General features: G+C 37.9%; 1 protein-coding gene across 1 annotated transcript in view; it reads left to right on the forward strand.

Moving 5' to 3' along the window:
- MARCHF6 (membrane associated ring-CH-type finger 6) overlaps nucleotides 1-18,340 on the forward strand; it is a 75,307-nt gene extending 56,967 nt beyond the window's left edge. Inside the window, exons 22-26 of the mRNA XM_045566320.1 lie at nucleotides 716-850; nucleotides 5,639-5,728; nucleotides 8,756-8,888; nucleotides 11,614-11,749; nucleotides 14,615-18,340. Of these exons, the coding sequence (XP_045422276.1) occupies nucleotides 716-850; nucleotides 5,639-5,728; nucleotides 8,756-8,888; nucleotides 11,614-11,749; nucleotides 14,615-14,705 (585 nt within the window). The 3' untranslated portion in view covers nucleotides 14,706-18,340. The remainder of the gene's footprint in view (nucleotides 1-715; nucleotides 851-5,638; nucleotides 5,729-8,755; nucleotides 8,889-11,613; nucleotides 11,750-14,614) is intronic.

Raw genomic sequence — 18,340 nt, forward strand, 5'->3', positions numbered from 1 at the left:
CTCATGGATCACAGATCAGCCTATGAAGTAGGCCACTGTTGGATCAGGGACCTTGGCCAATCAGTGGCTTTTCTTGGACAAACAAAAGCCTAGTCCTGAGAATGAGATTGTGAGAAAAACAGCATGGCCACCTAGTTAATATATATAGTAAAATGAATTTTCTGTAATTTTCCCTTTTGTACTAGCAGTACATAGTAATGTCAGGGTTTTATTAATGTATGAACCCTTACGGTTACATATTCAAGAAATCTTATTTAAACATATAACATAAAGTGTGAGTTGTCTAAGGTAATGTAGTTGGCCCTCCATATCCACGGGTCAAAAATTCAGGGGGGAAAAAAACAATAAAAAATAACAATATAGGCATAAAAAACGAAACCAAACCAATACAGTGTAGCAACTATTTGCCTAGCATTTACATTGTATTAGGTATTATAAGTAATCTATAGATTTAAAGTATACAGGAGGATGTGTGTAGGTTATATGCAAACACTACACCATTTTGTATAAGAGACTTGGGCACTTGCAGATTTTGGTATCCATGGGGGTCCTAGAACCTAGTCCCCTGCAGATACCAAGGGCTGACTGTATAGTATAAGTGGTTCTGTTAAGCATCAAGTCAGAGAAGAAAAATAAACCTCACAATGGAATAAAGAACTTTGGCTTAAAGTCAGAAAGATTCTCTTTAATGACATGGTCCCTTGTTTCCTAATAGATAATGAAGACTTTGATAGTTGCAGTGCTGCTGGCTGGAGTAGTTCCTCTCCTCCTGGGGCTCCTGTTTGAGCTGGTTATTGTTGCTCCCCTGAGGGTTCCCTTGGACCAGACACCTCTTTTTTATCCATGGCAGGTAAATACATGTCTTTTCTCATGATATTTCATTAAGGATTTGGGATCAGAAAATAATCCTTACTTATTTTAAGTGATTTTAAGCCATTGGTTTAGAAAAACTCCTTAATTTTTTTTTCCTATTCTAGGGACCCTTGTAAAATGGTTTAATGCCCTTTAATCTGTTCCTTCCAACATATGCTCCTTTTAACTCTTTTAAAAGAGCTTACTTTACAGGTTAAAATATCACCGCCTATCATTTAGGCTTCTCTAATGTTTAAAGATACATACTAATATGTGTTGATTTTTTTTTTTTTTTTTTTTTTTTTTTTTTACCTTTGAGGTAGAGTGAAGTATCTTTCTCCTTTTTTTTTGACTTTAAGACTCTAATGCTTTTAAATAATTACAGCATGTTTTCCCACAAAGTCACAGCTCATTAGAAAGCATCCTGGGGAGACCCATGAAGGTCACAGCAAAGGTCTTAAAACTCACGGAAAAAGAAATTTAACTTTTCTACTGTATTTGTAACCTGAGGTTTTTAACATTATAGAATTAAGATCTTGAGTTTTTAGTAAATATTGGGAAGACAGAGCTAGGCATTGACTTTAGTCATTCAGAGGCTTTTTTGCTTTGTTTTTGATCTCTTCTTAGTATATTACAATAGATTTTTCTGAAAATGAAAATTTTTAGGGCCATATTTCTCTTCTTCTACTTTCCAGATAGAGAACCTCCACGGGCTTAATGTACATGAAAACATTTAGTTAAGTGCTTTAATATGTCCCCAAACCCTGTATTGTGTAACCCTGGTGAAAATGAACTTCCTAAGGAGCTTACATTCTGGTGGGAAAGCCGCAGGTACACAGGTGGTCTGTGGTGTGATTAGGGGAAGCACAGAGCTGTGGCATCCTGTAGGACAGGTATTTCCTCTAGCTTTGGGAGTTCAGGTATGGTTTTCTGTAGAAGATAATATCTAAGCCAACCTAACCAGTATAGAGTAGTGAGTAAGAAAGGAAGAAGTATTATATATTCTAAGAAGGAGACAAAAGGCAGACCTGGAAGTGAGATAGAGTGTGCATATGGGGAACTGCCTCTTTTCTAGTCTGGCTCATAGACTAGAATTGATGAGAGAAATGAGTAACAAAGGGAAGTACAGAACTGACTTACCAATTTATGATTTTTCACCTTTATGGTGGTGTGCAAGTGATATGTATTCAGTAGAAACTATACTTTTGAGTACACAACCATTCTGTTTTTCACTTTCAGTATAGTATTTGTGTTAGAAGATTTTGCCCAACTGTAGGCTAATAACACGTTTAAGGTAGGCTAGGCTAAGTTGTGATGTTCAGCAGGTTAGGTGTATTAAATGCGTTTTTGACTTAACAGTATTTTCAACTTATGATGAGTTTATTAGGGTGTAACCCAATCATCAGTGAAGGAGCACCTGTAATTAAGCATATGATATATCTTTCAGAAGAGCTGTTTTGCAGGATAGTCAAATAGCATTAGTAATTGAAGGAGAGATTTTTTTTTTAACAGAATAATGCTAGCTAATAAAAGTAGAGAGGTAAACAGTTAGAAAATTACTATTTTGCAGTATCTAACAAAATAATTGAATGCAGCAAGGATTGTCAGTGGATGTTGGATCAATCAGGTGAAAGGATGGGTCTTCAGTTACTATTGCTTTATAACAAGTTATCCCACAATTTAGTGGCTTTGACAACCATTTTAATTTTGCCCCCAGAGTCTGTGGATCAGAAATTAAGACAGGCATATTGGTTTGTCTCTGCTCCATGGTATCTGGGGCCATGGCTGGGAGTGATTTGACAGCCATGGCAGAAATTGTTTGGAGATACCATCATTCATGATATGAGGGTTGATACTGATGGTTGGTTGGTACCCATCTGGGGCTATCAACTAAAGCTCCTAGATGTGCCTGGGCTTCTTCACAGCTTGGTAGCTTCAAAGTATAGCTTCTTATATTGCAGTTCAGGGAATGAGTGTTCCCATAAACAAGGTAGAAGCTGCATTATCTTTTATGACCTTGTGTCAGAAGTCTTATAGCAGCCAGACACTGTGGCTTACGACGGTAATCCCAGCTACTTGAGAGGCTGAGGTGGGAGGGTCACTTGAGCCTAGGAGTTTGACGCGTCAGTGAGCTGTGATAGTGCCACTGTGCTCCAGCCTGAAGGACGGAGTGAGACTTCTATCTCTTAAGAAAAAAGTACAGCATCACTTTTTACTACATTTTACTGGGTACAGGCAAGTCACAAAGGTTGGCCTAGATTCAAGGGAGGGGATGTAGACCCTGTACTACTTGATGGGAGAAGAATTTGTGGGTATGTTTTGGTATCATCACAGTGTCAAAGTGATTATTTGCATGGTGGCAAAGTGTTACCTTACAGATTACTTGATAGTCTCAGAGGGAAAACTTTACAGTGGAGGAGTTAGGCAGACAATACCCTAACTCAGTCAGCAGTCACATGCCGGAAAGGAAAGTAGACATGTTTCTGAGTGGGGAAAAAACAGAAGTTGTAGACACATATGTGCAGCATGGTGTCCTTAATGTTCTGCATCAACCCCCAAGTTTTTGAAAGAAGAGCAGCTTGCCTTTTCTCCATTCCTGACTCTAAGCTACATTTTTTTTCCTGTGGCAAGCAGCTGCAGATCTATGGGAGACTGGGCTCTGGAATTCTAGCAGAGGAACTAGTGTGGTGCATCCTGTCCTATGGGAAAGAACTGCAAAGCAGTGGGTCACTGGAGAGTTTGAATTCTAGTGATCTGTGAAGCTTCTTGGGTGAACATTAACCTCACTTGAGTGCTTTCAGGACTCCCGTAAGGCCAAGAGAAAGCGGAATTTTGGTGAGTTGAATCTTCCTTGCCTGTAAGCCTGGAAGGATGTAGGAAAAGCAGAGAGGCTTTCTCCATGTTCCTCAGTAGGAGACTGTTGGCTTGCTATCTCAAAGGTCTGAAAGGGGTAAAAGATCCTTCTGAAGCCGTTTATGATATCTCAGGCAGACCTGAGTCTCCTTGGGGCTGCAGAGGAAAGTAAGTGCTTCATATAAGGAGGGTTCAGCAGCCACAAAAAGCTCAGGCAAAGCAGTCAGAATACATGCCAGTGACAGAGCTGCTGTGGAGCTGTAGCTTCCGGAGAGGAGAATGAACACACTACTGGGCACACACACACAAGCAGCGGCACTAAAACAGAACATAATTGCTGTGGAGCCTGTATAGGATGGATTTCAAGCAAATTCAGTAGACGAATAAAGATGTGGACAGTCACCACTGGGCTTGGGTTGGAGGCCTTGGAAGATCAATGCAAAGCACAGAGCATAACTGAAATGATAACTGAAGGGAAGACAAACACTTCAGAGGATATATCCAGGAGACTTAACATACCCATAATGGGGTTTCCAGAGGCGAAAATGTGAGGCATCGGGGAAACAAAAATAGAAAAATTTAACTGAATTGAAGGATGATCTGATTCTGTAGATTGAAAGGGCTCATTGGATTTTATGAGATTGAGATTGATGAGATGAGATTGAAGAGAAAAACATATATTTGGGTATATTTTCATAAAATTTTTGAATCTTAAGGATGAAGAGAAATCTTACAAACTTCAAACAAAAAATCATATTGCCGTTGGACTTTTTTTCTGTAGCACTAAAAGCCATAATATAAAAGAATTTATAGACAACTGAGATAAAAGGGAGAAAAACCAAGTGTCCTATACCCAGACAAAATAGCATTCAGCTGTTCACCTGTTGGGATGATGATTGATATTTGAGGGTATTCGAGAATTCAGTGTGTATCAACCTCTCACCCCATTTGAAGAAGATACATAGAGGACTAATCAATCAAACTAGTACAGAGAACATTGGCCTCAAGATGGTAGACAATGAAGAGAATAAACAAAATGAGCAAAATCCATATAAAAATAATACTACATATTTTCTAAGGGACATACATGTATAGATGCAAATGCATGGGGAAGAAATGTGGATAGTATGTACCAGATGCTAGAGTGGTTATTGCTGGGAGGGATCAGGGTATTATTTGAGGTAGTGGTCAGCCTTCTCTGAAGTTTTCTTCATTTTATGTCAGAATTGATCTAAATGTTACATGTGCTATATTTTTTTTAATACTTGTATTTTTTTTTAAAGATAAAAAAGAGTAGGCTATTAAGGATTTTGTGCGCCATGGACTTTAGGGTTGTTAAGCAGTGAAGTCTATTTCTGTGATCTGATTTGCATTTTTAGAGGTTCTGTGGTAGGGAGTAACGATCACTCTGGCTACCCTGCAGGGTTGGGGGGGGGGAGCAGGCTGGAGACAGGTGTACCATTAGGGGCCTAATAACAGTTCAGCAGGAGAACTGTAAGTGCTCCAAGCTGGAAGTTATCTGTGAGCCTTTGGAATGGTTTCTTAAGCCAAACTTAGCTCCACAGTCTTAACTTTGTCATAAGTCAGCTCAGTTAAAACCGGCAAAACAGCCTAAGGATGGTTTGAAGAAATAAAATAATGGCATTTATTTTGTTTATCGAGATCTCCATTAATGTCTAGGCTAATCATCTTGGGAAAATAGTACAGATTTCCAAAAGATACAAGAATGATTTTTAATGGAAACATTGAACATGAACTGTTGGCAAAAATGTTACCTGAATTTTGCAATATATATTAATCTTCTGTAAAATTGTTACCAATCCTACAGAACTTCTGATTCGAAGTGAAATAATGTAAGAAAATTATACAGCCTCTTTGCTGGGTTTATTGTTAAAAACAACAGAAATGTGTTAAATGGTTTTTATTACCCTAGGACTGGGCACTTGGAGTCTTGCATGCCAAAATCATTGCAGCTATAACGTTGATGGGTCCTCAGTGGTGGTTGAAAACTGTAATTGAACAGGTAAGCAAAGCAAAATCAATTTTCAGAGAAAGACAGTCGAGCATTGGTTGTGATTATGTTTGGCTGATGGAACGCTTATTTTTCATTTTGTAACTTTTCCGAGTTTTCTATGTTTTCTTTAATGAACATGTGTATATATATATTCTTTTTAAAGAGAAAGCAGTTTTACCACTGTAGGGGAGGAAAAATAGAATTTTCCTCAACCCTCATGAGTTTTCAGTTGAATTGGATGCCTGTATAAAAGACAGATAACCAAGAGAAAAACAGAAGTTGATTAAAGTATATATTTCCTATCTACATAGGAGATACCCAGAGAATGAGTAATTCTCAAAGGGGTAGCTTTGAATTCCAGCTAAAATCTTCAACAAAGAATAGTAAATTTTGGGGAAAGTGACAAGACAAAGGAAAAGTACTTGGAGTCTCTAGGGGTGACACATTGAGGGAAGGCAAATAACTGGCAGATCTAAAGGCTAGGTTAGTAAAGCTTGTTCCTGTAGATTCCTCTGGTGCCATCTCCAGGCTCCTCAGGGTCTTAAGCTGTCATCAGGTTGACCTTGGTCCTTCCTGGTGGAGCGGGGGAGGGTGGTAGGTTACCTTTTATCTTTGAATTTATGGCCTGCTTTTAGGCACATGGAGGGCAGAAAGCTTTCCTCCATCTGTTATTTCTCAGTTGCCATCAGCTCAAAACGATCCTTAATGCCAAAGAGACATATTTTGAGATGGCATATTCTGATCTCCCATTACTACTGAGAAAAGAAAAGAACTTTTGTCTGAGGATTGCAAGTTTTTTTAATTACCAGGACCAGAGAGACATTAAAGTGAGACCACAATCATGTTGTAATCTCCCCTCCCCCCTTTGAGCTATGTATTCATCTCTTAAAACTGCTTGTTATTGTCACAAGTAGCTATAAAATTAATAATGCTGCATTGGCCACCATAACCCATACCCTGTAGCTTAACAATGTATAGCCAATCACTAATCAATGTTATTTCTCTAAACCAGTGAGAGTTCCTGACAAACAACTTTGTATCAGCCCTCCCTGTACCCCCAATGGCTCCCTTTTTTGACTTTAAAAATCCACTTGTAACTGCTGCCAATGGAGGTGTGTATTCAAGGCAACTTGAATCTATGCTCCCCGGTTGCAGTCCTCAATCTTGGCCCAGATAAACTCTGTATTTATATTAATTTTGCCTTAGCTTCTTTGTTTTAGGTTGACACTACCATAAATTTTCATCAGCCACTCTTAAGTCATCCCTTATTTGAAGATTAGCCAGTAGCTTAAAGTAGCTAGAACCTTGTCCATAGTAGAGGCAAAATGATCATATGTGCTTTTTTTCAGGACAGGAGTTCTGTTGAAACTTGGTATTAATGTTTCTAAGCCTATAATAGATTAGGAGGAAAAGGGTTACTGCTTGAGGGAATAAATAAAAGGCAAGGAGAAAAATGGATTAATAAAGCAGAACTGTTTAGGAATATTCTAGCTACAAAGCACCTAAGGCTATGATCATATTATGGAACTATCAGATAATTTCGTTGCTGTGGTGATAACCTTGAAAAAGGTAGATTGTGCATTTGTATTCTGATAATAAGACTAAAAGTATAGTAATTCATTTTAGGAAAATTTCTATCCAAAATAGCCAATGTAACAGATTTTGGTACTTATGTCTTTAAGCTTTAGTTATCTAGAAAATGTACTTGTGGACAGCCCTCTTATCCCTAGGTCAATGCCAGATAAATAAGGTGGTACAGTTCTGCAACAGTAAAGGCACACTTCCTTTGATATATGGGCAGTAAAGGTGGTAGTTCTCAGCCTGCACACAAGAAAGTGCCTGTACCTCAAGATTTTGATTCTTAGGAGTGGGGTGGGGGAAGCTGGGGAATTGCTGTGTGTTTGCATTTATCTCTAAAGTGTGGGCTAATTCTGAAGTCCACTGGGAGTGTGATCACACTGCGGGCCAGTCTAGTCTAGAGTCTCCAGGTGAAACTCTGGCCTTGCAAAGGTGTGTGGAGATAAGGGTTTATTTATAGCTGGGGTCTGTGAAATATTACTGGTCTTTGTAACATTTTGTTCTCTAATGCATTATTTTCTCATACATGTGCGTTCCTGTGCAGGCGGGTCTGTGTTTGTGTATTTAAATTTTAAGGAAAATGGTTTAGATTGGTTGAGAAACACTGGGATGCCTTGCTTCCTTAATTAAAAGGCATTTGGGTTAACTAGGTATCTTTGGGAATGGAAGCATGCCTTTGGAGGATTAAGCCTGTTTGTCCTTCAAATCCTGACATGTTGAGATTGAGTTACTCTGCATCCAGTAACTGGGCTAAGAGGGGAAGAAAACAAGAACAGCATTCTTCTGTCTTATCCCTCTCTGCACTCCATCCATATTTCCTGTTCCTGTTTTCCCACTTCTGTCCAGTCTTTCCTCTGCAGTACTATTTAGTAGAACTTTCTGGATAAGATGATGAAAAATTCTAGAAATCCTTGGATTTTTATTTTTGTATTCACTACAGAATTTTTTCATACTAAGTTTTTGTACATAAAATACCTTTGGTTTGTTAAAATTTGATTTATACAAGCTTTTCAGAAACATGTTTTCTGTTTATGATGTTTTCTGGTCGCATTCAGATGAAATGAATGCAATCTTAATAACACAAGTCATTCTTACATAAGATATTTGAAATTAGCTCAAGTTATGTGGTCTTCAACTAATACTATTGACTGTCATCTGGTGTATACAATATACCAGATGCAAGGATAGTATAAGTTATGATTCCAGATTAGTGTCTTGTTTTATCACTTAGAGTTAACTACAAAGTGTTAGTGGGTAAATATACTTCTTTAGAAACTTATGAGTACTGTGCTTATGTTTGTGTCCCAGAATTTGCCTTGACTTTGGAAAAAATAACTAGTTAATTTGAATCTTTTTGGGTTGGTCGATTTAGTTCATTAATTAATAGAGATTGCACTATTAATCTAGAAGAATTTGTCTTGCATCTTTGTTCTAATTGTTTGTTTTTCAATGTTTCAGGTTTATGCAAATGGCATCCGGAACATTGACCTTCATTATATCATTCGTAAACTGGCAGCTCCAGTGATCTCTGTGCTCTTGCTTTCTCTGTGTGTACCTTATGTCATAGCTTCTGGCATTGTTCCTTTGCTAGGTGAGTAATGCTGGTGTGGAGCCTTGAAAGAACACTTTTATAAATACTGGGACATTCTTGTTGCTTCCAGTAACAAAGGCCATCTGACTCCAGATGCTTTATTTGTAAATATAAAATCTAGCTAAAACAATGACTTCAAAACACTACTTTAGATTTGACTATGGGTAAGATTAGAAGGATCATCAAATTCTTTGGTACATGTGTTTTCTCTAGACAGGTGATAAAGTATTGAAATTTATATGCACTACAAAACAGGATCAGATTTCCTTCAAGTTACCGTCTTCTGACTAGAAGTGCTGTGATCATATACTTATAAAATTAAGTAAAAGTATTGTTATATCTAATTTTTTAAAAATATTCTTTAGCATAAAAGGAAAACCAAAGAGGAGATAATGTATGCCATGTCAGTAACTTGAAAGACATTATCTTTTTAATTGTGTACTGAAGAATCCTCACAAGACCTTAAACTCAGCATATTTTCAAAAGTATAAGCACAGTTTTCCCCTCTAAAGTTTTTTTTTCTCCTGAATTCCCTTAGTGACTAGTGTTATCCAACAAATTGCTTAAGTCAGAAACCTTGAAGGCTATCTGTGTTGCCTTAGGCTCTCTTTTCTCCATAGCCCAGTGGTCTCCAAGCCCGGTTGATCCTGACCTCAGGCTCTGAGGTCTCTCTTCTCTGGTGCCTTTTCTCCTGACGTTTGTTGTGGTGTTGACTCTCAGCTTAACTTCAGTAGCCTCCTATCTAGTTTCCTGGCTTCGAACCTGCTAATAATAATTCATTCTCCACACTGTGGCCACAATGACCTTTCAAAAGAATGACTCTCCCTGTACCTCTCTGAACTTTTTTCTGTTGGTTCCTCTGTGGCTTTTAATACAATCCAACTCCTTGGCATATTTTACAAGAAAATATTTTACATTTTCTTGCTTTGAACTGTACTCCAGTTTGGCCGCATTCCATGTTATGTACTCTAAGTTTCCATTACAGAACCATGGAATGGCCTCCTCTCAAACACACCATAGCCTCATCTCCCTACTCCTTTCTCTACACCTTCATTTGTCTTATCCTTTTGCCAAAAATTCTTTTTTACCTAACCATGAGAAAGGGGCTTAAAAACACAACCAAACTTTCTATTGAAGTGTAATATTCATATAAGTGTGTAGTAGAATGTTCCTAGCCCCTTAGAAGTCCTCTTTGTGAGTGGCCTTCTTTATCCTTCAGGGTAACCATTGGCTTGACTTCTAACAATGTCATTGGTCTCAGTGAATAAAGATACTAGCCAGAAAGCAAATGAAGCACAGATTTGACAGAGGAAGGCCAAGTGGTGTGTCCATTAGTCTGCAGGATGGCATGGGACACAGGGAACAGTTAAGCTGAGGAGCCACAAGCAAACTGCATTGTTTTTTAGTTCCTTCTGAGTAGAAACTTAAAGGCTTTTATTTGGTTTTAGTGGTGACTACGCCAAGTATCATGCGTACCGTATTAAAGTATACACGCAGAAATATATTTGAAGGCTGAGCAAGAGTGAGGCACTCCCTTTCCCCCCAAAACAAAAAAATTAGCTGGGTGAAGTGGTACATGCCTATAGTCCCAGCCACTCAGGAGGCTGAGGTAGGAGCATCACTTGAGCCCAGGAGTTGGAGGTTGCAGTGAGCTGTGATGATGCCACTGCACTCTAGCCAAGGCAACAAAGCAAGACCCTATCTCAAAAAAAAAAAAAAAAAGAAGAAGAAGAAGAAAAAGGAAATATATTTCAAAGCCTGTTGCTTAGTTGAAGAACACGTCATTAAAATTAATCATTCATTTAGACTCTTTAGAATGATATCTTTTACTGTTTTAGCTATAGTAGGAATGACCTATTTTCTTTTTATGTTCTGCCCATTAATAGTATATAAACTTAAGAATTACTATTTGAATTTCTAAACCAAAATCTTTTCATATTTGCATTATTAAAAATTTCATTGTGAGCTCTGTTGGGAAGCCCTTGGAAAGGAAAAAGAGTAGTTAATGAAAGTTTTTAGCACTTTGCTTTACGTTGTTTAAATGCTTTACATAATTCTTATATTTTATTCTTAAAATAGCTCTTGAATATGTTTTATCAACTCCATTTTAGATATTAGGAAACTGAGGTTCATAGAGACCAAAAATCTTGCCCAGAATCTAGCTTTTCAAAGATTAAGAGCAAAATTCAGACTCCAATCTCAATTCCAGAGCTCATGCTCTTTCTGCTATAGCACACTGTTACAATTTTTTTATTTCCTTGGAAATATTTCCTCTGATTTTAAATACTTCCTCCTCCTCCCCTCCCCCAGTGAAGGAAAAGTTAAAACTCATGAATTAAATGTAGAATAAAAAATATTGGAGTGTTCTAAAAGTTTGAGGAACATATTTTTCATTATATAAGCACAGTTTCTGTTTGTGTTTCTAAATGGTAAAACAGTTGAAATGTATAAATGACACCACTGCTTGTGGAGCATTAGAATCCAGACTGAGCTGGGAAGGACCTTTGTAGTCATCTAATCCAGCCCCCATTTTACAGAGGAGAAAAGTAGGTGTCAGAAAGGGCTCATGACCCACACAGATTGTAGAAAATCAGTAAGACCTGGGGCTTAGAAAGCTTATCTTGAAAGCGTGCTCTACTGTACCCCAGGCCATTCTTCCTAGGGAAAGGACATACTTCATTGTCACTGTTACTCCACTTAAAGTTTTCGTTTTTTGGTTTTACAGGTGTTACTGCGGAAATGCAAAACTTAGTCCATCGGCGGATTTATCCATTTTTACTGATGGTCGTGATATTGATGGGAATCTTGTCCTTCCAGGTCCGCCAGTTTAAGCGCCTTTATGAACATATTAAAAATGACAAGTAAGTCAAGAGTTCCATTCTTCTAGCCACTCTTGTGTTGTCGTTTCTTAATTTTGGGGTCTAACGTGATACATCATGGGAGGGAAAGTGCTCTGATTCTCCCTGACAGATTCGGCATAAGATGTGAAGGAGAGTAGAATCAAGGACTCAGTTGGCCGGAGCAATGAGGAATATGGAGTTGTCATTTATGGAGCTGGAAAAGACTGGGAGAAACTAGTTTGGGGAGGAAGATGCCCATTCCAAATAGTTTTTCAGTCTGTTTTCAAAATTTTTTGTTTGATGATATATTAAACAGTTTTAGGTAAAAATAAGTCTACATTAGAAACTGGCAGTGTCTGCAAAAGCCCCTCTACTAACCATGGACCACCAGCTTACTCTGACCATTCCACACAGAGATTCTAAAGTTACTGCAAAAGTGTCTTGGGGCTCTCTGTTTTGAGGAAACCACTGAAAACTCAGTCACTGATCTCAGTGAGAGATTGTGTCCAGCCAAAGAAAACACCTTCCTAGGATAACATTTGACCTTCCATGTCCTAATGGAAGGCCTAATCCTCTGCTTTGATGTGTCTAGCAGAGAGAGTGAGTTTATAGCTAGCTATCCCAGTTTACAGCTGCTGCCTGTGTGGCATCATTAACACTGTTACTTGTGCGTGCCCCACTTTGTACAACAGATTATTACATGGTCACTTTATTTACCTGAGGGCTCTAAGAGTATCTTTAAGAATGAAATTCAAAGTGTGAAAAGCTTCTCCAAAGCATTTACTAACAATAATATATACAGGTACAGTTGGGCAGTCAGAATACAAAGGGAAGAAGGGGAAGGGGTATCTTCAGTGATGAGAGTCAGTTTTTATCACTTAACTTGTTTTGGCAGAAGAGTAAGTACTGCAGACAGAATGACAAACAAGACATGCCCTCGGGAGCTTTCTGTCTGCTTCCTTCTTCAGGATTGACACCTGCCTTTCTTCACGCCCACACACCCAGTCCATTCCCATCTGCCTCTTAGCATTTGTCATTCTCTATTTTCTGCTTTTCACTGCAGCCCATTGTACTCTCTTCTCTTTCTTTGTTTATGCTTTCATGCAGAAAACTATTGAACTATAGATTCTAGGGAAGGCATATCTTGTCTCCTGTTGCACATATACTAGCACAGTGTTTGATCTGTAGGTGGTGGAGAGAGAGAGAGAGAGAGAGAGAGAGGAGAGAGAGAGATGGATGGGGGAGAGGGTTGGGAGGGGGCTTGGAGTGTGAGAACGTGGAAGGGTGAGAGGGAGTTGGGTTCAGAGCCTGTTTTGTCTGCCACTGAGTTTGTTTTTGGATTTGGGCAAATTAATTAACATCACTTTTCTCTGTGCTTTTTGTTCACTTGCTTTCTCATTGCCACAGTGCTGACCACATTCTTGGCACATTGATATTTTAGTGATAACTTTGTGTCAGGTAGTGCTTTGTGTATTTTGTTAGAGATTGCTCAGTTGTCATTGTTTAAAACATTTATAAAATCCTTACAGTTAAAAAAAACACTGGTTGGGGAACAGTACAGTAAGGAATTGTTAACTTTTAGAAAAGAATTGTTAAGACAAAAGAAAAGAGATTAAACAGTGAAATATGGGTAAAGAGGCAATAGGATTAGTGCACTTTTTACAAAGTGACTATATTGAGCTATTGGACATAAACTGCCACAATATATCCTTAGGCTTGTGTGCCTTGATAGAAGCGTGATAGGTGAAAGTCAGAGTGGAGAGAGTCATGGTGAAAAGTAAGAGTTACCACACTGAGCCCTTTGTCAACAGGGCTCCATGTGCTCTCTCTGCCTTACAACGATCATGTAACACTGTTGGTATTGTTTCACTGTTGAGTAAACCGAGGTCCCTCACTCCCTCCACTTGCCATGCAGGCTTCACTCTCCCTCAGTCTGATCAGATGTGCCAGCTGTTACTGGGCACTCTCCTTGATGTGTACTGCTGCCTCCAAATGGGTGCCCAGCCCCCTGTAGCTCGTTGCCATCCAGCGTTATCACCCTCTGTCCTCCGGGGGTCGGCCTCCAGGCCATCTGCTCACACTGAGCAAGGCAGATCCTCAGTGAGCCCTCTCCTTTGCAGCTCCTGCCTTCCCCTATGATGGGAATGTCCTCCCCTGTCCTGGTAGATGTCCTCTCCTTGTGGAGGATCTCTAGCCTTGTCACTCCAGCCACAGTAACTTCTACCTTGTTCCTACAGCCCCACACCCTTTGCCATCACCTTCTGTCTTTGATCACATACAGAAGTTAGGAACATTCATTGTTCTGCTTTTGGACATAGCCCCCTACTTCCTGTGGCCAACTGCCGCACCATCTCCCCTTTTATCGCACTGAAATCTGTCTATTGATTTCTCCTTTTTTTTTTTTTTAAGAACTAGAGCTTTTCGGGTCCTACTTTCATCCCTACCCAGCTTTTTGGTTGATTATGTTTTTAGTCCATCTCCTCAGATCTGTTCACTAAGCTGTTTTATAAAACCTGAACCTTAACAGGTAAAAAGCTACTGCATAAGTTTACTGTACGCTCCCCACCAACTTCCTGAGTTTCTAAGTTCATGAGAACCCCTAACCCATCAACTGAAGCATGTGCTTCATTGCACAGCGTTGGAAGCCTTCTAGCCTTTGCTGCGCTCGTCTTTCCACAGACCCACACCCAGCTAGGAAGTGCCTGCCTCTGTGCCTTTTGCAGGTGTTCATTTTAGACTCCCCTTCGACCTGCCTAACCATTGGGGATTTTAAGTAGGCGTAGGTGATCTGATTTGCATTAAAAAATATATATCACTGTTTTTAGAAAGAATATTTTACTGTGTAATACCATACAATAGAATAACCACTCCATTTTTACAACCTAGATACCTTGTGGGCCAACGCCTCGTGAACTATGAACGGAAATCTGGCAAACAAGGCACGTCACCACCACCTCCACAGTCGTCCCAAGAATAAAGTGGTTATCTCAACTCCTTGACCTTCCCCTTGCCTTTACGTGTCCTTTTTTGTGGACTTGTCTCTTTGGAGATTTTCCCAGTGATCTCTCAGCGTTTTTAAGTTAAATGTATTTGACTTGTGTTCTTGGCATTAAGAGAGCGGCGGTGTGAGGCTCTGCTGCTCTTCTTGCCTCTTCTGACATCACTGCTGTCTGAGATCTGTATATGTGTAAATAGAAGTTCCTTGATGCCCTAAAATCTGGATTAAACAGAATGTGCATTGTACATCTTTAAACAAAATGTATATTAATTTATTAAATCTAGTTGTCACTTTATTTTGGACCTGCTGTGATCTCGACAGGAAATATGCCACAGAGCAGTAGTGCACAGGCAAGACTTTGCAGTGATGTCTTGTGGAGTGCAGTTCACAATGTTCGCGCAGTTCTCACTAAGGAAACTATACACTCTTTCTTGGCTATTCAGACCTTACCAAGAACATAAAAGGAAACAAGTAGAAATCAGCAGTGGAGTGTCTGTGGTAAGAAAACATGAACTTTGTGCTTCACTGTCAGTTGTTTTTGGAAGTTATTTTGTATAACACCAAAGCTGTTGTACATTTTCTACTGCCTGGTTTTTTTCATGTGTCTGTGTTTGTAATATTGTATAGTATCTTGTGCTAGGTGAGGAAATTATTTTTAATTTTGATAATTTAATATTCTTAGCAGTCATTGGGAGTTGGGTTCCTGTGCTTGTTAGGGGCATGTCTATACTTAGAAAAAAATGAAAAAGTCCAAATGAAGATTTTCATTGGTCTCCCCACCTCCCACCCCCCAACACAGCTATCTCTTTCTTTTTGGTAGCAGTGGCCAAAAGTCATGCAAGATTACAAATCTTTCAGAATAACATCACCAACCATACTACATCTTACCAGACTTAGGACATTTTGTGAGATGCTTGTGAAGTGTAGATGTGGTTGTGGTTTTATTTTGACAGCATTAGAGAAGACTGGCTAGAACATCTAGTCTTGCTAGCTAGTGCATCACTGGGTGAGCATCAGGGAGTACATTTCTCCTACTTTTTCACCAGTAAATCCCAAAGTTCCCAAAGCTTTTTGTTTACAGGATAAAACTACAAATAAAACAAACTCGATTTTATTTGTCCAGAAGGAAGCTGGCTGAGCTAGCCTTTTAACATAGGAATGTATTTCATTGGAAACGTGCTGTAAAATCTCAGAGAACTGAACGCTTACAAACTTGGTTTTCCCTTATAACCAAAGCTTCAAGTTAGAAGTTTAGAGAAGTAGAATGGTTGGGCACATGATCCCAGTATTTAATGGTAATGGTATATGGTAAGGGTAGTGTTTGTTTTTGAATGATAATTCAGAAGTTCTCATAGAAAGTGTACAATATAGGTCTTTAGAAACTATAAAAGAATTTTCACATAGTATTAAAATCCATAGACTAAAATCTGAGGATTTTTAACATATGAAAGTTGGCCAAACGTAAGCTACCAAAATCAAGAGCAACATGTTCTGGTAGTTTTATATGTCAACATTTTTTCCCTAAGTACCAAACAATTACTTTAAAATATATTTTAGAAAACATCAGTATCAAAAAAAATGCTTGACATAGGATTCAGTGTTACACTATTTGGCACTTTGTAGTAGCCCTTTCTCCTGTATTTGAAGTAAGGTCTTTGCTAGCCCTACCTCTACTCAGAAATTTAGTCCTACTGTAAAAAATTAGGAGCATTTTAAAATGTAATGCCATCTGTCATGGTCTGTATCTATATACATTATTCTCTTTAGAAGGAAAAATATTGAATTGAACATAATATTTGTATTAATTTAGGTTTCTTTTAATTTTTCAAAGAATTTGTAGATCTTGATAAAAAGTCATTGGAACACATCTGTTTTAACAGAAAGGGATCTAGGCAGATACTACAAAAGGTTAAAAACTCTTAATCTTACAGAATTTTATGAATCTTATCAGATGTTTTGTAAAAAAAAAAAAACCAATATGAATGGCCAAAAAATTGCCCTCCATTTCACTGGCAGATAATTTATATTGTCTTAAGAATTCTCCCCTAGTTTTTCAGTTGAACTTTGTCCTATCATTTTCAATAAGATAAATACTTTCATAAGGAAAGCATTTTCTGGCATATTTGTTTGGGTAGCATCCAGGTTTTATTACTAACCGATAGTCTTTTAAATATTTACAACCTGTAGTTCAGAAAGTGCTAGTATTGCTGCCCTTCTTCACAAAGACTTAAAAAAAAAATCATAGTGTAGTTTTGCTTCATTTAACATTTGGGTAAAACAATCTTCAAGGAAGTTTATTAGGAAAGAAGACCTTTTGCTTTGTTTTTATTGTTTATAAATTGAAGACAAATCACCATTTGGGGTTAGTTTTATGTGACCAGTTATCAAATGGTCATAGTATGAAATGTGCAGTTGTTCATTATTAGCAAATTATGTTTGATTTTTAAACTATTAAGTGTAATAGTTGAGATGAAAACTGAAGAAAAATGCCAATGTGAAGTTTGTGTGTAGGTAGCCTTAAAAAAGCTCCACATTTTTAGGTGATTTTTTTTCCTGTTAGTTCTCTGGAGAAACGATGGAGATGGGACATCTCAATTCCAGATGTAAACTAAAAGTAATTTTTATTTCAGCGTTTAATATAACTGTTATTACTGTGGATTCTTGTGTTTTTTCTTTCCCTTATTCAAGTAATAGAGAACAATTTTCCCTCAAATTATTTGATCCCAGATGTGTCATTTCTGTATTGGCAAAATGCTATTAAAGTGTAATTCTTGGATTTAGATTGAATTGATGATGACTTTTTAAAACAAAAAAGAAACACTGGACATTGTAGATGTTGCAGTACAGTGTAGATTGTACTGTGTTTGCACACATGCGTGCATGCGTGCACTTGTGCACACACACAGAATGTGGTGCCATTATAAGAACACTGGCACTTTTTAAAACTTTGCAAGTTAGTTACTTATTTTCATTTTTAGGATTGAATAAGCTCTCTACTTAACTGTGAAAAGTTTTTTACATTGTAAAATTAAAAGGTTATGTTTAAAATACTCCTTTAGAATGTTAATTATTCAGTCATCAAGAAAAAACAAAACTAAAATGTCTTACTACTAAAGTATTATTAAAAGCCTCATTTGTGGAGATTCTCTAACTTCCTTGGTTTAGCTGTCTGTTTATCTATTTAATTTGCCACCTCAATCAGATGTTTTCTTTTTGGTGTATTACTGCCCTGTCATTTTTTTAAATAGCCATCATGAGTAAGGGCTTCTTTCAAATAATCCCTAATAATATCTTTGGCGTTAATATAACATAAAGATAAGACAGTGTATATGTTTTCATTCCTGTCTATTTTGTATGAGTGCCTCATTTTGTAGTCATGAAAGTTAACATAGTACCTTAAATGAAAATGTAATGACTAAGGCCTAGGAATAAGTGTTGTAGAAGCTAAATAGAACATTTAGTTATTTGGGATGTCAGTTTTCTATTAAACAAACCCCTTAGATACCTAGACTGATTTTATGTGTATATATTCTAAAGTGCTCCCTTTTTTATGTGGTTGTTTGTTGCCTTCTAACTTGAGAGAACAAAATTGAATAAAGTGAATGTTAGTTGTA

Source organism: Lemur catta, chromosome 12 (assembly GCF_020740605.2).
Source record: "Lemur catta isolate mLemCat1 chromosome 12, mLemCat1.pri, whole genome shotgun sequence".
Lineage (NCBI taxonomy): Eukaryota > Metazoa > Chordata > Mammalia > Primates > Lemuridae > Lemur > Lemur catta.